The sequence below is a fragment of the Rhipicephalus microplus genome, chromosome 3 (assembly GCF_043290135.1).
Source record: "Rhipicephalus microplus isolate Deutch F79 chromosome 3, USDA_Rmic, whole genome shotgun sequence".
In the NCBI taxonomy this organism is placed as follows: domain Eukaryota; kingdom Metazoa; phylum Arthropoda; class Arachnida; order Ixodida; family Ixodidae; genus Rhipicephalus; species Rhipicephalus microplus.
This window is the reverse complement of record NC_134702.1, coordinates 113,792,797-113,812,252: the sequence shown is the minus strand read 5'-3', so window position 1 is coordinate 113,812,252 and position 19,456 is coordinate 113,792,797. Positions and strand designations below refer to the sequence as shown.

General features: G+C 43.2%; 1 protein-coding gene across 1 annotated transcript in view; it reads right to left on the bottom strand.

The window, feature by feature from the left end:
• Positions 1-16,058, bottom strand: part of LOC142802906 (uncharacterized) — a 46,768-nt gene extending 30,710 nt beyond the window's left edge. Inside the window, exons 1-5 of the mRNA XM_075887990.1 lie at positions 16,029-16,058; positions 15,289-15,432; positions 9,323-9,607; positions 2,229-2,366; positions 556-735 (exon numbers count right to left, since the gene is read on the bottom strand). Of these exons, the coding sequence (XP_075744105.1) occupies positions 556-735; positions 2,229-2,366; positions 9,323-9,607; positions 15,289-15,432; positions 16,029-16,058 (777 nt within the window). The remainder of the gene's footprint in view (positions 1-555; positions 736-2,228; positions 2,367-9,322; positions 9,608-15,288; positions 15,433-16,028) is intronic.
• Positions 16,059-19,456: the final 3,398 nt, after the last annotated feature.

The following is a 19,456-nucleotide window of genomic DNA, read 5'->3' as shown; positions in this document are numbered from 1 at the left end:
TCAAGCCTAGCAATGGAGGCTACACATACTTTGGTTTTGTGAGTTATATATGCCGGTAAAGCTATCTCAAGCCAGAGTTTGGAGTTATGCCAATGCGTTTTCTGATGCTGTGACGAAATGCGAGGTTCTGATTACTGCTTCTACAATGACACACTAATGTTTGCTTTTTGTTTATTTGTTTGGCAGCTCAAGTTAAAATAATGGTTGTAAAAAGCAGTGAAGATGGACAAAACATTTCATTGATTAAATTTTAAGTGACTATTAAACTCCGCTTAAGCCACTCAACCATTAGCTATGAAGCATCGCAGAAGCGCACATGAACTCTTTCATCACAGCATCAAAGAGATTAGGTACAACTATCCTCATTGCGACACGTTGCTATCACTGCGCTGCAATGAACTTGGGGCAAGCTTCAAATTTAGAGCTGTGAATAATAAGAGTTAGAAACCGTCAGGAGACTTCATCAATTCACTGCCAGCTTGCATGCAATATAATGCCCACACATATGCATCGTCCATAAGTTAGCATATTTGCAGCGAGAACTCGTTGCCTCACCGTCACTAATCTCCTAAAGCCGGTGAGTATTCGCTCGTGGAATCGAATGGAGATGATGGCTTCCACGCCCAACTCAAGAGAACCGCGCACCATCACCTCAACCGGATCTACAGTTTCAAGTCTTGTCGTGTTCTGGAAGTCCAGGTTCATGTCGATCATCCATCTCACCAGCTCTATCGTCTGTGAATAAAATTATTCAAGATACTATGAAATATAAGATGGTATTAAAATTTTATATATAATGCTACAATACGGCCCATGAGAGGGTCCCATGCAACCAAAAGAATTGAATGAGAAAAGAAAACGAAACGAGGCTTTCACCTCTGATTAGCTTTTAAAAAACACTATATTTATCTTATAAAAACCATTATAGTTGTGCATCGTCATGACTTCCAGCGCCTTGTTCAAACGCAAAGACGCTGCGATAGTTCTGAGTTCATGCTATTCCTGCGGATTCTTCAGCATTCTTTTCGCACATCTATAGTAGTGTTTCAGAGAGCCACTGTATGTGTGAATGTGTGCGATTCTTGTGTATTTTTGTGCTTAAGCAGAGCGCTTGAAGTTTCGAGCTGCTTTCCGCTTTTTGTACGACATACCAATTTATTGTTATGCCATTCATTGTCCTAACCATACGGCAAACTGTTTTTTTTTGCGGCTAACGTTAAGCGCAAGAACCATGAGAGACCACTTCACAAGGCGAATCTGAAGTACAATATCAGCCTATTTGTTTAGGACAATGGTCTTTCACGAAGGCCTTTGACGCTAAACTTTTGGTCTGTCTGTCTGTACCATTTTCTGTTTGTCCACCTTTAACGGTACCCCAAACTACACCAAATGATACCTCGAACCACGGACCCCAACCTCCGCGCCCACCAATATTGCTCCAGCTTTATCGTTCATACTTGTGCAAATGTCAATTGAAAAGCGATTGGTGCGCATAACTGAGGCACCAGAGCAACATGCCAATATTTTGTATGCGTGCCTTTATACTAGAAAAGTAATACATAAGTATTTCTAAAGACAGTAGCATTTATCACAATGCGCCAATAAGGCAGAGCTTGCACGAAAAGGCAAGTAGTTCAAACGCTTTGCTGAGATGACACTGTGGCGTCACCTACCCGTCGCCTTGCGTTCTGCACATTATGGCCTCCAAGACGGGAGCGCACGCCACGATTTTCGTTTTCCAAGACAACTGCCAGATTGCGCTTATGTCTCATGTGTGACGCGACTCGATGCGCTCGTTCGCCTCTGCTGCACGCTCGAGGCACTCTGACGCAGCGCTTCCAGAATATCATTCACTAATTTTCTTACGCAGAACATCAAATAAACATTTTGTTCACTCTCTCCAGACGCAAGACTATCGTCCTTCGGCGACGTTTGCAGTGTAACATGCAAATACGTGACCAATTTTGATGACACGTACCTCACTGGGCAATCAGATTGCTAAGGTTTATCATATAGTAAAAATTACAAGCATGCATAGCTTTCAACCAGAATAGAATGTGCCAGTAAACTTCGGTTGTAATTTTTACTTCATATGTCCGCATAAATTACACGGTATTGGAGGCAACATTATTGAGAACTCAGTAGTATTTGCACCCTGCAGTAATTACTGCAGGGTGCACTTCTAAAAAGGTGCTCTCCTTCAAGGATAAGCTGAGATTTGCTCTTACCTCTGGTAGGTATGACGACGCAAAATTGATGCAGGCTTGGTACATAGCAGCTGCTTTTTGGATGGCAGTTTGATTCGATGGCACCACTGCCAATGATTTGAAGCTCGCACGTATCCCAACCCTTACGGCATCTTGAACCTGTAAAAAACACAAAAGTGCATGACATCGCGTCTGCGCAAAATATTCTATTTTGAACCATAACCACTGCTTTTCAGAAGTGCGTAGTGTGTCTTTCTGTTTTGTGGGCTAAATAATGTTGCAGTTGCATGAAAACAAATAGTCTTGTCATTTGGGCTCGCAATATAGCTGCGGAAGAGGCAGCTTTCTCATGGCTGAAATACATTCATGATGGTAAGTGTGATGCGAACATTTCGTCTAAGGAGGTCGAAATGCACTAGCGGCCCTTCATGACAATTTATCTAGAAAGTACGTGCGTATCAGGCATGACATGCTAGAACGAGGATGCAAACAAAAAGTGGTCGAATCTTTAAGGCATTCTGTGAAAATGTCCAACGCTAATTGTTCGGAAGTTAGAGTTCGCACAACGAGTATTGCAGATGCAGTCACGAACAAGGCACTGGTAGGATAATTCCTAAAATCAACCGCGTTAGGTCTCACGCCTTTACTGACCCACATACTCTAACACCACCATAATGTTTCTACTCGGGTGTTTTAAAAGTGGGAAAAAAACGATCCCTTTGCACTGAAAAACACATACATGTGAAAAATAATACAGTACCGTGCTTACGGAGTACGAGGTTGTCTCTTTGATAACCACCTCTCTTTATACAGAGAGGCTTTAAGAGTGACTTCAAGAGGGCCGTTAGTATCAGACGCGCTCTTTGCTTCGACCGTTCGCCGCATGCCAGGTGTTCTACTCGTTAGTCTGTTCCAATTAGAAAGTAGAAACGCTAGCTCTCACGAATTGAAGTGGAGAGAACTGGGATTGCGTTTCGTGATGCACACGTGATGCAGCTTATTTCCTCAGAGACATCATTTTCTGTGTATATATCTTCCGTATCACCTCTCCTGATGAGTGAAGCTGGCTTTAATCGTGCATTCGAACGGCCGACCTAATTCGACTTCGTGGCGGACGCGTTAGGTATTGCGCGTACGATCCGTCTGAAGACGCACAAGCACGACGGGCGGTTCTCTAACGTAAAACAGCGCAAAACACAATTGGATAACAGCGCTGTCGCATTACTCTCGACCACCGCTTCTTTTGTTGGATGCCAAGCAGGATGCTTCGAATGTATTGAACAAAATGAACGCCGACGCGAAACCACGTTCGGTTTGTTCAAATTGTTGGCTTTTATGTGCTTCTGGGAAAAACGCGCTGCTGGTGAACACATTTGATGACAATAAAAGCTTGTTGTGCTGCAGGCTCACTTCTGTGCAGTCACGAGTACGGTTGTTCATTTGAATGAAGAGTACACGTTGAGTTTTTGTTTTGATAGCACAGATGTGGTCGAGATTGAGCATGTGTCGTAGATAAAAAAAACATCACCATCCTGAAGCTGTATGAGCTGATTCACGTGCACTCAATCTGAAGGCAATTGTTTTAACTACTCTGCTATCTAGGCACCCTAGCACTGCGTATCATAGCGTTGTATAATATAATATTACATGCAAAGCAACACCGACAGCCAGGAGTTGATGTCGACCCTTCGTTAAAGCAGCAAAACCGTTCTTTTTTTTTTCCTGCCCCAAATTTGTATTAGCCAGAGTAGATCGTTCATAAATGATGACATGTTTGAGTCATTACCCCTTCTACTAAGAAGCATTGTCTCCATGCTGTGTATGAGGACACAAGAAGAATGTGGACCACAAGCCAAATGAATGTCGTGATGGCAAATAACGCAGTCAACTGTGAATAAAGCAGTATAACAAAAAAAGAAGCAGGAAAGAATGAAACATAAGGCAGGAAACAAAAAAAAAACATGCGATGTCACCAATAAAGTCAATCATTGCAATATTGAGTCCCAGCGCGAATACTTTGGCTTCAGTCTAGAAACCTGAATGACTTCAGTTTGAGAGGGGGGGGGGACGTTTCCAAGTGGCTTCTGGGAGAAGTTCGTGAGTAGGATCACAGAGATGTCGCGCGACCTAGTGAGTGGTGAAGGAGTGGCGCAGTAGCCTTTATAAATGGCAGTGCTGTGGGTCCACACCGAAACTTCATCACGAGGCTTAAAAGTATCGTCTCAGTGATGGAAAGTCTATAGCCTATCTATCTGGAGCTTCCCGTCACTGAATACGGCATAAAGTGACTTAACGGGCCTCCTTGGCACCTTAGGAGAACATGACAGCATGCGTGTAAACTCTGGTAGTCAGTCGGGAAGAGTACAGTATTGAGCATCGCGGTCACCTCAAGGCCGTGAACTAAGGGAATGGGGTGAGACCATTATTTTCTTTAACCGGCAATTTTTACGCAGAAGTGATTTAAGGAAGGCTATCATCCCAATTGTAGTGGTCAATGAGCACATGAACTGACATGATATCGGCAATCATTTTGTTGAGTCGCTCCGCTTGCTCGTTCAATCACGGGAGGCAAGCGATTGTTTTGCTAATTTACTTGCCACTTAGTCTAAAGAATTTCTGTATAATCTGTGTGGTGAATCCTGTCCTGCAATTAGCAATGGCAGCCGGCACGTCATGATGAAGGACGGTGCCGTTAACAAAAAAAGTGGACGACCTCTGCTGTGGGGCCTTTGTATCACAGAAGTGTGTTCAGTAATTTGTAGCGACCATAATCCACTAATTACCGGAAAAAGACATGAGCAGTGATCCCAGAAATTTTATGCCAATTTAATGAAAAGGCGCGTTCAGTGAGCCTATTGGTTGTAGCAGTTCTGCTGGTCTTAAACGTAGATGTCGACGTTGCTGGCGACATGTGCGAACGTAGTGTGGCGGCCTGGGCAATACGTGGTTAGTAGTAGGAGTGGCAAGTTTGTTGCAACGAGTGCGTGTAGTTAAGGTGTCCATACGACGACTCGTCGTGACAAGCACGTAAAAGTCAACACGAAGCGTGTTTCGCGAGACAAGTAGAAGCGTAGCTTGTGTATCATGGGAGTTCTTATAAGGCACTTCACTTTGGAAACACACAGAGGCTAGATGGCACGCGAAACATCGCGGGATGGCGGTAAATATTGCGCATTTTCAGGTATTCTATGAGTGAGATGAGCTCAGAGTCGTTACTCTGTTTCTCACACAAGCTGCTTGCTCTCACAGCAGAAAGTGCCCCTGTCTTCAAGGTAGGTGTTCGCGTTTTCAACTTGTGCACTTCAGAGACAGTAAGCCTGTATGTTTTCACCCAATCACATGTACCAATGTGACGTCAAATATTTGTATCCGATGGCTTTATATTGCTAGAGAACCTGAGGGATCTTTTAGATTTACGAGCTATTAAAGAAAATGATGATCACTAATCAGTCTGATTAAATATGAAGAAATTTTGCTATGAATTAATTTATTGATATGTGGGGTTTAACGTCTCGAAACCACCATATGATTATGAGAGGCGCAGTGGTGAAGGGCTCCGGTAATTTCCACCACCTGGGGTTCTATAACGTGCACCCAAATCTGAGTACACGGGACTACAGCGTTTCCACCTCCGTCGGAAATGCAGCCGTGGCAGCCGGGATTCGGTCTCACAACCTGCGGGTCAGCAGCCGAGTACCTCAGCCACTAGACCACCGTGGTGGGACAACTTTGCTATCGTTTAGGCAACAACTACGCATTCTTTTTTTGTTGCAGAGTTGTTTTCCTGTGATTTGGATAACGTTCTGGTCGCATACGAATTCACGCACACTGTGTCAATGTGCCTTTTAAACAAAACGGGGCCCAGCCCGACGTTGCTGGCATCTTTGTGTACCTCCGTGTCGGCTTTTTTGTGAATGACTCAGTACGGAGCCTCTAGTTAATTTTTGAGGGTGTCGAAAGCATGCGCTAATCTTGACTCCAAACAAATGGGACATCGTCTATTGCAGTCTAGTTAAGTGGTTTAGTGACCTTCGATAGGTTTTTGACAAAGCACCTGTAGTACGCCCACAGCCCATGAAATCTGTGTGGGTGGTGCTTATTTGTTGACATGGGGAATTCCACAATGGCGCTGGTTTTCACCAGGACTGGGTCAATCCTGGCATGGCTTATAACCTGGCCAAAAAGCTTCAGTGCTCCGCATTTTACATCGTGCCTTCTCAGGTTTGAAAGAAAGTCCCGCTGTTCTAATTACCCTAAAGACTACTTGCAGACGTTGGACGTGTTTAACGTGTCTTTAACTACCACCTTGTCGTCAAGGTAAACCAAACAATATTCGTTCGAGCCCTGTCTGAGCGGCATTCACAATTTTTCGTAAAGTACCAGAGGCTGAACATCTTGTCCGTCTTGTTTTTGTGGCAAGCAGGTATTCTACCGTACCACCCGTTGTGTGCGAGGAAAATCGGACAAAATAACGTATTCCGCTTGGAAATGTAGTGATAATAACTTTCATGTAGCAGTAAACACATGCGTCCTGTATGCAAGCTTCACAATATAACACGAAATATTTAATTTGTTAAGATATTTAGGTGAGCGTCACAGCGGACCCAGCCAATGAGCGGAGACGCCATGTGCGCATGCGCGGGGAGGTGTCACATCCAGTTACTAAGCGAGACAGTCGCTAGATAATTTATTCTCCTGAACAAAGCACGAGTTGAAGGCACCCGTAAATCATGAAAGTAGCTAATTTCTCGTGCCTAATCTGGCGACACGGCTAATGCCAACAATAGTAGAAAGACAACGACCAGGGAGCATTCGCCCAAAAGGAGGGAGCGAAAGAAAGTATATAAAAAGATGGAGGACACGGTCCAAGGAGTCTGAGCTCTGCGATTTTTACAGCTTCTTCAACTTTTTTCAACAGTTGGCGCAGCTACGCAATAGGCTGTCTCCGCTGAAGCAAGCGGGGATCACTGAGTGGTCTCTCTTCACTGTTCTGTGGCGCACCACTCCTCCATCCGCCACTACGCTGGGTGCACTGGCGCGCAGAGCCGCGCAGCTGTTACTAATACTCCGTGGTACAAGCGGGCGTTGCCATCGGGCGTCGGAACATGCGATTATCACAACGACTTCATGGTTTAAAGTAAAAACCGATTTCAAGAGAGACATATGCTACTGCGCGTATTTCCATAGAACCACGTACCACGGACCTATGAAGTTCGAAAACATTTCGTGCTCATAAGGTTGGTTTAAAGCATGCTACCCATTATACAGAATGCAGCCGTATGAGAAAGCTTTGCTCACGCAATCCACTTGCAACTTTATTGAATACATAATAGGAACACTCAATTTAATCTCGTAACATCATACAATAAAATGTATACACCTAGTGGTAGAGTACGCACTAGGGGTAGTAGACCACTATCGCGTGAAACTTCTATTGGTGCATCTTAACGATCATCTAATTTCTGGCGCTTATTGAGGACGTATTGTTAGAACGTATCACTGCTTGTTCGCGTTCACTGAAGCCACCTGCTCACGTTATAAGTGGCTCACCTGGATGTTGACATTAGCAAAAGCAGCTGTTTGCATTCTTACTAAAGCCGGAGTATTGGAGACATGTGGTGGACAAGAAAACTTGGTTCCTGATCGGTCATGCTCGCCGCTTTCTTTTTATGCGCCCCAACCACCTGATGAAGAGGTTTCCTGTGGTTCACCAAAATATTCATTAAACTTGATGATTGCTTAGTGATATCGAGGACTTTAAAAAGTTACATAGGTGTCCATCTATATCGCAGCCATGTTTCCAATGGATAACTGCGTATGTTGTATGACTATTTGCACACTTTCAACTTGCACTAATAAACACATCGGTTCAATTACCTCTTATAGTTCATTACGTGGGCCTACCAACTGATTATGAGATCGTTAATTTTAAAAACCTTATACAGTAAGGACAACTTCTAAAATTCTCAATTACTTGTTTAAAATAAGCCAATTTTTTTATTCAGATTTATCACTAGAAGAGTTTTACAACCCTCATAATGCTGCTCTAAGATTTTGCTTGTTATATTCTAACGTGACCTCTGAAATCACTCTGTCAGCACTTTCTCAGCTTAACAAATTATGTGGGGATACAATGACCACCAAAGAATAGCCAACGCCACCGAGGAAAGAAGAGGTATAAATGAAACGCTAATACTAGGACGTTTGCTGATACAAAAGCAAATCAGCAACTGGACGACACGAAGATCCATGACAAAAGACATATTCTGTCTGTTTACACAAAATAATTTTGTGAAGTTAATGACAGCTAAGTAATATTTAACACCAATACAAATGTAATCTATCTTTCTGTCTGAGGTGTATTTGTTCCTAACGTAATCGGTTCAAAGTGAACAAACTGGCTTACTAAATATGCTAAAAAGAAACACTATAGATAACTCGTAGGCCACGTTCATTCTTAATCATTTAATAAACGTATAGACAAAAAAATTATCAGTACGAACTCTGTGCTTCCACACAAACATTTTTCGTCAACAACATCCATTCACACCTTCGTCGAGCTTTAGCTCGATTGACATGCACGTTCTCATCGATTTGGTTACAGCTGTGTTTATTACTTTCCGTGGATTGTTTCACCGCAGTATCTGCCTACTAAAGCCATTCGCAAAAACTATTATTTCAGCGTAATCAAACAAAGAAGAAACCGCTAGACAGGAAGAATAGCTGCATATATTTGTATAGTGCAGATAGCGATTAAGTGATTGTTGCTCTATAATTGAATAAAGTTATCCCGTGCAAATTAATGGTCTCAAAATATTATAAGGAAAATATTCAGCATATGCAATAAAATGATTGCGGTTAACAGTGTGAGAACTCTGCCTGAATTAGGTGGCTCTAGTGCCGCTGTATGATCAATGAGTTATTGCTTAGTGGTATCGAAACACAAAACGCCCTCTACATGAAAATTTGCTGAGCCATTTGACCCCGGTGCATTGTCCCACAGTACACTACTTCTAATAACTTTGGACACGCTTATTCACTGTGTCCTTTTCTGGTGTTTTTCGGCGCACTCTCTAATATTATAGGATAAGCAAGAAACTGCTTTCCCAACGTACATCTCTGAAGGTGCTATATCTTCGGTATTTCCCGCAGACATATTTGTAGAAGTCATAGCACGGGTCAGCGGAAGAGTCGAGCTGGGTCCGTAGGCTATTGGCCAAGTTGCGGCAAAGAGGCCCGACACATTCATCTCCCTGTAGGTGTGATGGTGGAACGAGATGCCTCTCTTCAGGTGGCATAGTCGTCGAGATATTTTTAGGAAGCGGTGAAGACGCTGCCGTTGGCTGTGTCACCCTGGGCGCCGAAGTTTTGGGAACATATAGGGCAGATAATGTGTCCACCTGTAGTAGGAGAAAAACAAGGTAGTTCATGTCAAAGTGATCATTGTATTGAGAGATTCTGCAGTGCACACCACCATTAAAAAGCATTTGAACAAAACACTGTCATGCGAAAGCAAACGCACCAACTCTCCTACATCTCCGCGAAAATCAAACGATAATCCAATTTGTGTGGTCGAAGAAGCACTTAAACTTTGCGAAGTGTGCCATTTGTTAATTACTTTTGCTGTCATAAGATTATAAACTTATTTATAGGTATATGTTAGGTTTCCATATTTGTTCTCTTACAAGACAATATTTTCAGTCGGCTCACCGTTTTTAATTATAGCCATATTCAGTACTACCAGTATGTTTGTTAACACAATAGGTGAACTTGTGCTGTAAGGTTAAACTACGTGGCAAAAAATGTTAGCTCTACCTTCCGCAAAAGCAAACAAAATATAAGAAGACCACACTGCCATTTTACTGTATATAGCGTCTGTCTCATTACAGCGACGTCGATCTTTGGGCACTATCGGCATTTTTTTACCTGTATTAAACGCATCTCATTTCAGGTACTGCGAAGTCAAGTAGGAACGGAGTTAATATTCAGGTTTTCTGAAATCGCTCAAAAACACTGAGAAAAACACAGTAAACTCGTTCAATAGGTGAAACAGTATACGGCATACGAGGATACATATAGTTACCCTTGTGTCAAAGTTGTGTATTTTTAATTAGTCAAAGGAAAACTAATGAGAGACGAGAACGTGATTACAGAAACTTGGTACTGAGATGCAAGGCTTGAAGACACTTAGCAACCTTGAAAGTGGCTTAAGGAATTGTTAATTAACACACTATTTGGCCTATGTGTTCAATAAAAGCATTTAATGCGGTCATGTTGAAAGCGGACCAGTTCTTGTGATTCATTTCTTCTTCAGTAAAAAGATGAAAAAAATAATTCAGCCACATACGCGAACAAATTCTTGTGGTATTAGTGAGTTATATTGTTAAAACAGGTAAAGCGCTAACTTCTAAGCTACGCGCTAACTTCTGTAGGATTCGATCTGGCGTAAAAAGACATGGTCAACTGAGCTAATGGTTTCCATGTTCTTCATGTTCCCGAACCACACAAATTTGTTTGGAACTCTTGACTTCATACTGTACACAACTACAGGCAAGACATTGTAATGACGACTCGCAAGTTCATGTGCCTACATCAAAAATACTTGCCTTAGAGCGGCACTTCTCCTACAACCGGATACGTGAGGTAGAAGTTCTTGTGCCAAAAGTTAAAAAGCTTGAAGAGACAGCTAGCGTCAGCGTGAGGCCGACAGTTAATTCAAGAAACTTAGAAGAAATTAGCATCAACAAAGGTCGAGTAAAGCGAACAGAACCTAGAATTCGGAAGCTGGAACACATGATTGTTGAGGGCTTTTTCTACGTGCATAATTGTCATGTTGACTCTGTGGGAATACAACCTCAGACAGTTGCAGAAAAGCAAAGTGGGTGCACTTGGATCACATGACCCCACGCACACTGAAACCGTTGTTCTAAACTTGTCTTCGCACCTTACCACTGTATCTGAAGTTACGGTTTCATGCATGGTTAAGCTTCAATTCTATAGCGTGTAAAAGAAACCAACGAGAGTCGTCTTGACAGAAAACGAAGCCTTCGGACAGATTGCTCTCGAATTACGAGACGGCGCTCGTCTCTTCACCATCGGCGTTTTTTTCGAAGTAGCGAATACATAGCCCCCCAACTAGGTATTCACCAGGCTGAGAAATATGCCTTTAAGACCCTCTAGAACAACGCCCCCAACGCCATACTTTCTGCAGACAAGCGAAATGCCGTTGAAAACTGTGATAATAAGATTGTTGATTTACTTTCCCATGGGGAATTTATATAACAATTTACAGAGTAATGCCATGATGTGCCTTCAAGCGAAGCATCGTAAATTGCTCTCGAAGACATTTAGGTTTGACAGCCTGAAGCTAAAGAACTTTTATTGTCGCCTGCTATTAACAAATTGGTCTGAGCCTCCCATTTAGGGTTTACCAAAGGTACACAACCCTGGCGTTCCACTAGGGTCTATGATTGACTTTAAAAGAACGTCAATGCACCGACGTTTGGGTAAACTGAACAAATTGTCGGACCTGATCACCAGGAAAACTGCCACACACGTTGCCAGTTCAACTGCTTACGCTTATAATGTGCTTGACCTTTGCCCAGATACAGATGACGTAAATGTGGCCTTTGGCATAACCGCTGTTTATTTCTGTTCCTGTTGACTTGGCTGCAGGTTTCTACAAAGAGAAAATGCTGGCGGACAAAATACTTGTTTAGTGCCCGCTTTTGCAGTCACAGGACTTGTATAAGTTGTTGGAAGTTTCCTCAAGCAACATGTCGTTCGCCTATCGTGAGCAGCCTTATAGGCAGATTCACAGAACTGCCACGAAAGTTGCACCTTCGTTACTATAGCCAATTCGATCATGGAAGTAATTCAACAGAAGTGCCTTTTGTAAGTCGCTCCAGCACCCTACATATTCGTCCGCTACATGCACGACTGCTTCTATAACATAAAGAAGAATATTTACCCATAGCTAGTGTGCCCTCTCAACTGAATAGGAAGAGTTAAAATTTACCGCAGAGTATGTGTACCAATTTTTCTACACGTCAAATTGAGGTGAACCGGTGCTTGTCGTTTGCTTGTCGTTTGTTTGTTGTGCATAGGAAAAGTGACGCATACACAACACGTTGCTTCAAGTTTGAATTGTACTGCCTAGGCTGCCGCAAAGCGATCGGTAGGTTCATTGTGTTGTGTCGTGGGTAACATATATTTGCTCGATTGACGACAAGGCGAGGGAAAGAAACTTGAGACAAAATGTCACTGACAGTTGCCGAACGAGCAGCCGAAGAACTTCATCAAGCATGTTGTCGTGTTGAAGATTGTTCTCTCATTTCCTAACCATCCCAGGTCAAGTCATTTCAAATGCGCACTGGCGGCCTATCTGTTCTTTGGGTGACGCAGCTCATCATTTCAAAGCATGACCTAGGCGTTGCGCAGATGGCCTCAAACAAGCTGAGTAAACACCTAGTTAACGCAAAATATCATTGAGCGCAACATATACTCTAGTTTTGTTTATGACATACCATGCTCACAGTGTTACAAGGTTATATCAGTGAAACTAGCAAGATCATCAGATGAAGCAGCATCAAAAAATTTGAGAAATACCTTGAAAACATCAAAAGCGCCTAGCACGCCGTTATCCACAGCAATTGATTGATATGTGGGGTTTAACGTCCGAAAACCACCATATGATTATGAGAGACGCTACTCACAGCAATTGAAGCGATTGGAATAGCAAGGTTCTAAATGACAATAAAAATATTTAACCCAGTAGAGCACTTTTGGAATCTACGTTCATTCATACAACGGGGTATACTCATAACTGCACATGTGGCAACCTGCCAATCAACTACAGCCTTACACCTCTTTATAAGGTCATATTTTAGCATAAAAAGCAACTTGCAGCTTTTGCTGGCTCAGTGTGGTCAATAAAAAACGCCAGGCCTGTGAAGAACGCGCTGCACTGTCGCAGCGGAAGCTAGAAGAGCGGCCTTTTAGAGCATGTTCAAAAGACTCACTGGGTAACTACTGCAATGGGGCATTATTAATAAACTTTTGTGTAGTAGGCCGGCATTCGCTGCTATAATTTTCGTCATTCTTCTGAGAAGCGTGGTATCCGCTAAACACTTGGAAGGAATTTCGTGCCAATTATTCATGCAGTGGCTGACAACGATGAGGAATTAAGACTGAAGTGGATGTGCGCCACAGTTATTAGGGGAACAAGAACAAGTTCCCGTAACGTGTTAGAGCATCAGTCGACCCACTCGTTATGCTGTTCGCATTATGTGACAAATGGTAGTTCTTTTGCTGTTTCAAAACGCTTTATAAGTGGAATAACGCGATTGCTTTCCTGACATCAACCCTGCCTAAGGCAAGTTTGCCAACAAGTCACAAGCAACAGCGTAGCTCAGTGGTAGAACACTGGGCTGACACCCAGCGGACCCGGATTTCGAGCCTCCTGTGTTGTTAGTGCTAGTTTTTTTTGGTTCTAATTTCGCGCGATGTGGTTACGGACACCGTGGCGGTGGCGGGCAACTGTGCGTGACCCGAGTTGTGATCTCATAACAGCTCTCGCTGTAAAAACAACTCAGTAGACTATTACGTCTTAGAAGGATGACGTGATTATGATTATCTCAGCCGTGGAAGGCTCCGGAATTTTTTATTATTTGGTGTTCTTTAACGTACAGTGACATCACACAGGATACCTGCATCGACAAAGTCGGCCTCCGCCAGACAGCCGTAGAAGCATGCTAAGCAGCAAATACATCGTTCCGCCATTAACTGCCAAATGGTGTTCTATGTTGTATCAACCTAACACGAATATACATTGCGCAGGTCTCGTGTCTCCTTACTGAATAAACGTTGAACTATACATGTGCGATGGCACGAGTCACTTTCGAGGTACACCAATTTCTATGACGGAACCCTCAATCTTTATTTTTATCAATAGTTCTAAAGCAACGAATGATATGCTCCATTGGCAATCGGTGAAAACGTTTGTATTTTAGATATTTTCCTCGACACAAATATTATTCCCTGAAATAAACATGCTTTGGAGATTAGGAATTACAGCGGCAGAAGACGTAACCTACGAAGGGTAGCCCGTTCCTTTTGGGCTGTCAGCGTAATAATGCTATGAAAAATAACAAACTACATGGACCTAAATGTGTGACGCATGGGGTGGTTCTGCTCTTAAATAGAGCCTACGTACTTCGTGAACAAGATATGGTGATGGTTGCTACCATTTAGGACAGCTTAAAGCCCTTTGTAACAGTACGTTGCCTGAACTAAACCACCTTGCTTGCCGTGGTGGTCTAGTGGTTGTGACAATCGACTGCTAATCCGAAGGTCGTGGATTGAAATCGCGATTGCCCTGCGGCGTCCCGTGCGCTCAGATTTTGGTGAAAGTTAAAGTACTTCAGGTGGTCGAAATTTCCGGAACCTTCTCTTACGGCGTCTATTATAATCATATGGTGGTTTGGGGATGTTAAACTTCAAATAATAAATTAACTAAACAACCTTTCTTGAAGTTTCCACCTTCATTGCTCAAGTTTCTTGGATGGCGTTGCCAAGTCCTTGCGGAAAAAGCATCTCTTGCTGTTGCCTTTTTGCCAACCTTCCTTCACAGAGGGCCAATTACTTTTGATTTTCTGGTGAGAGAAAAAAGTCAAACAGTGCTCCCTTTAAAAGACGCAGAACATTTGAGGAAGGGGTGCCAGTTTAGTAAGTGTTCAGACAAGTGTATTTCTTTTGATTAAAAAAAACCGTCCAGGTGTCAGGACGTTAGTCCTGTTACACTTGTTTTTGCCGTTATTGTTGATTTCAGTAAAAACCATCATATGCTCATTTCCCTTCGTTCGAGCCAAGACAATTCTGATGTCGCTCCTGACATGTGTGCCAGCTTGTGCCTTAGTTTGTGCGAAGTCGAGGGTAACGACGAGAAGGAATGCCACAGAATTAAAAACTGTACGCGAATCTAAATGTAAAGTGGCTGTCGATCGTATCTAATGTTGCTACAAGTAAGTACCATTGTCTCTGTTAAAATATGATCTGGACCTTATGTCCTCAGTGTTCTCACCGTGATGTCATCCGTGACTGCCGACTGCTCGGTGATGAGGTATGCGAATAAACGTGCGCAGCTCAGCAGTCCTAACAGCAGAACGATCAGGCCGGTTAGGAAAATATTGGTCCAACGACGCTTCTGGCCCTCCTCACTGCCACACTGTGAAGCAAAGCATGAAGAGAGAATCCTTCGCACACGGGTCGTCAAGATAAATATCATTAACTGGTTCTTAAGCTATGAGAAGTATTTTAGCGATACTGACAGTTTTGATTTATCAGAGAATTTCGATACTCCGTGGTGACTGAAGGAGTACAAGAAATGTTGTACTGAAATCTTAGCTAGACGTATTACTCATTTAACTCAATAAATAAACCATTCGTGAATTTCTGAACATCGCGGAGTTATGTTGCACTCTAGACGACACAGAATAATTCTTAGCCGATTTCAGACGCACAGAGCCTATGTTTTTTACTGCTTGGCGCTAGCTAGTTTAATACGCAAACACTTATGATATCGCGTGAAATCACAAACTACACTTGAGGCAATAGCTTCCAACAAAAAACAGCTACTATTGAATAGTCGCCGAAAAACCAGCTACTAGCTTCTTCGGGCTGCTCCTAGTTTATACCTACTTGACGAAACATGCCAAAACACGTCCAAGACAGGCATAATCAAAAAGAGTTGGATGTTGGGCTAATTTGTGTTAGAGAAGTTTATGGAAATGACATCGCATAAAACAACAATGAAGGAGTTACCGACACCAGTGCTGGTGTTGTACCTGCCATGGTAGTTTAGTGACTAAGAAACTCGGCTGCTGATCCCCAGGTCGCGGGATCAAATCCCTGCCAGAGCGGCTGCATTTTCAAAAGAGGCGAAAATCCTTGAAGTGCGTGTGCTTAGATTTAGCTGCACAGGAAAACACCAGAGATGGTAGAAAGTACCGGGGCAGTTCACTACGGCGTCTCTCATAATCATATAGCGGTTTTGGAACGCTATATCTCAACAAATATATTTGTAATAGTGCTGGTGTTGCATACGCTACTTAAGCGGAGGCATATTATCTATGTTCTCTAAACCTGCGATGAGATGCTTTAATAGTTCTACACTTTCATTTGCCCTTTGATATCGAAAAAACTTACAATTCATGTCCCAGACCTTACATTTGCAAAAAGCTTGGAAGAGTATCAGGATTACATTGAAGCGTTCTAGTCTGGCGTTTCGCGTAGCATATTAGCTTTTCGTAAACGCGAGGATAGGCTAGTGAAAAACAAAACCGATGACATTACCATATTCCGGCAAAGGGGACTGGTGCCTTCCAGAAACAGAGCCAGTGAACCTACGCGCAGTAAATTCAGGTGCTTCCTTGAATCCGAAACGAAGCAGTGTTTCTAGGTACGCCGCTTCGGACGGCCCTGTTCACGTGCCAACAGCGCTTTCTTTTTCTTCGCATCAGCAGTGGCGCCCCGTGCCAAAAACATCAGAAAAAAAGCTGCATTAGGTGCAGCGAACGCTCTAGTGGGTAACCTTCTTAAGTAGAATCTTAGTGGTTCTATGGGTACAGTGTCTAGAAATATACTGTCTAGTGTACTGAGAGCGCGCATTCCGTAGAGGAGAGGGTGGCCCCGCATGCGATGATTCCACTCAGATTCCACAAGTGACGCTGCGTGTCGACAGGGTGCACGAACGCGCGAAATTCAACTTGTCCTGTTGCTGCCAGAACCTCGCCTAGTTTAAAATCAGTGTGTTACAGCTACCATCTCATTTACTGTGAAGTTCGATGGCGTCATATGTATACTGCAACACCCTGAGATGTTAAAAGCTAAACGGCAATGCAAAGAAAGGACTTTTATTGTGCAGCTGTGTCAAGGAAGTTATCGGTCGAACAAGGAAAGGTGTCTTGTTACCCGCGCTAATGGATCCAGCGTGGTTTCCTGAATGAAAAAGTAAGATCAAGACGGTAGACAGAAGGCTGAATCCGAAGGCTGTCGAGTAAGAAAAGCATTCTGAGATTGACTCCATCAAACTATCTTATCGGATTTGGGTGAACGGGGTCGGGAACAAAATCACCGTTTAGACATAATTTCAAATATCAATATTTCTCTGAAAAAATTGAAAATATTCTTTCAAATTTCATTCACACAATTTTTCTCTCATTTCAACGTCTGACTATCTTTCCAACAACGTTTCGGGTATCATATGTGGCGAGTGTCAGATTGTTCATTGGCGTGTTATCATTCTTTGTTTTCTTTCGAATTCTAATAGAATGCAGGCTAAGAGGTAAAAATTTTGGGGTCTTCTGTGGTAACTCTTGGTCTTAAGAGCAAAGCACATTTTTAAAAGCAACTCTGGTGGTTAGGGACCACAAGGTGGCACCATTTTTTTTCTGGTTGGCTAGTGAATATATAACAACAAGGGTGACAGAAAAATTTCAACAAAGTGCCTTATGCATCACAATAGGCAGGATGGATCAAGTGGCGCCATGGCTCTATTTTCACAACGAGAGTGGGAAAGGGCTGAGAAGAGGGTTCTTAGTAGTACATCAATAGGCCCAGATGGCATTCCAATTACGATGATAAAGCCAATGGGTCAGAAGTCTAAACATACTTTGAGAGAGGCCATGAGGAAAACAATATTCGATGCTGAAGTTCCTGATGGATAGAAACTTAGGAGGATGAGCATGATCTATAAAGGAAAGGGGGACAAAGCTGACAAAAACAACTACCGTCCTATAACAGTGACATAAGTGGTCTACAGGCTAACAACGCAGATTATAAAGGAAAGACTGCAGGCATGAATAGACAATGAGGGGGTGCTGGGGGAACTGCAGAATGGATTTCGAAAACACAGAAGCTTGGAAGACAATTTGGTCTCACTGACGCAGTGCATCTATTGCACAAAAGGAACACAGGCCCCTGTGGCTAGCATTTTCGGAAGACTATTCTCCCGCTTCACCGGACTGCTGTAAGCGACGACAGTCCAGCCGCCTGCTGTGGTAATGGCAGCGGTACAGGCATCGGCGCCGTAGAAACAAACAGGACAGCAACTATGCGCACATCCTACTTCGGGGGAGTGGATGATGGGCTGTATATTTTGCACTGTGCCTTGATTTCGTGAGAAGTGCTTGGGTTGATAATGTGCCTGCCGTACATTCGTATCTTATATTGTGCTGCATGCAGTGTATGCTTGCTGTTCCTTCTCAAGTGTGCATTACTTTTGCGTTTTTGTGTGTTTGCTCTGTAATTCTTCACGCTGCTGTATTGTACGTTTTTTTACTCTTTTGTGTATTCTGTGCATTGTATTATTGCGAATCTGTTGTGTGGAGGAATCCACATCATCTTCATTTCAAGGGGGGATGATGTGGTGTCGTGGTTTTAGTTCCGGTTTTGGAACCGGTTGGCTGGGCCCTACAGGGCGTTGTAGATATGTATATAACAGCGTGCTTGTGTACGTAAAGGGTGTTCCTGCTTGGCTACCGGCAGCTGCGTACCTCGCGATGGACGGCACTTCAGCGCCGTGCCCTAAGTTCTGCGTGTGGTGGGTGCACCGCACAATATTACAGTTAGATCACTTGAAACGGCGTGGTTATCATCACTGCGCAGCACCAAACTTACGTGAACCTTTGTCGTGAAGATCCCGTGTATACAAGCTGACGCAGGACCATTTCAGTGTATTACGAACGCTATGCGTTCAGCGCATACCCATGGCAAGGGTGACGGATGATTCATTTTGTGTATCAACTCAAATTTCGAAATCATAAAGCGATAGGGTGCAGAAGATTATGTCATCATTGTCGATAATTGATATACCCAAACGGAAGCAAACAATGAAAATCACTGGAGCCGGAATCGAACCGTAGCATGCTGCGTGGCAGAGAGGCTATCACCACTGAGCCACCCGGTGCTCTGCGAGAACACTTCGGCTTGCCGAATTTGCCCAAATGATTGGCTTAGTAACAATGATCACAAATTGATTGTTGTAGAAGTTTTTGAACGAATGCAAGCAAAATTAGATCAGGATTCATTCTACGAGTCTTCTTACAGCATTCTTCGCGTCTACCGAATGGTCTTTCTTAGTGTGCATAAATTAGTCAGGAAACAATTCACATCACCATGCTTGATATGAGTTTGGGTGGACCATCCAGGTGCCGAGAAGGTGATTGCAAGTGCGTCGTCCTCCGTTGCTG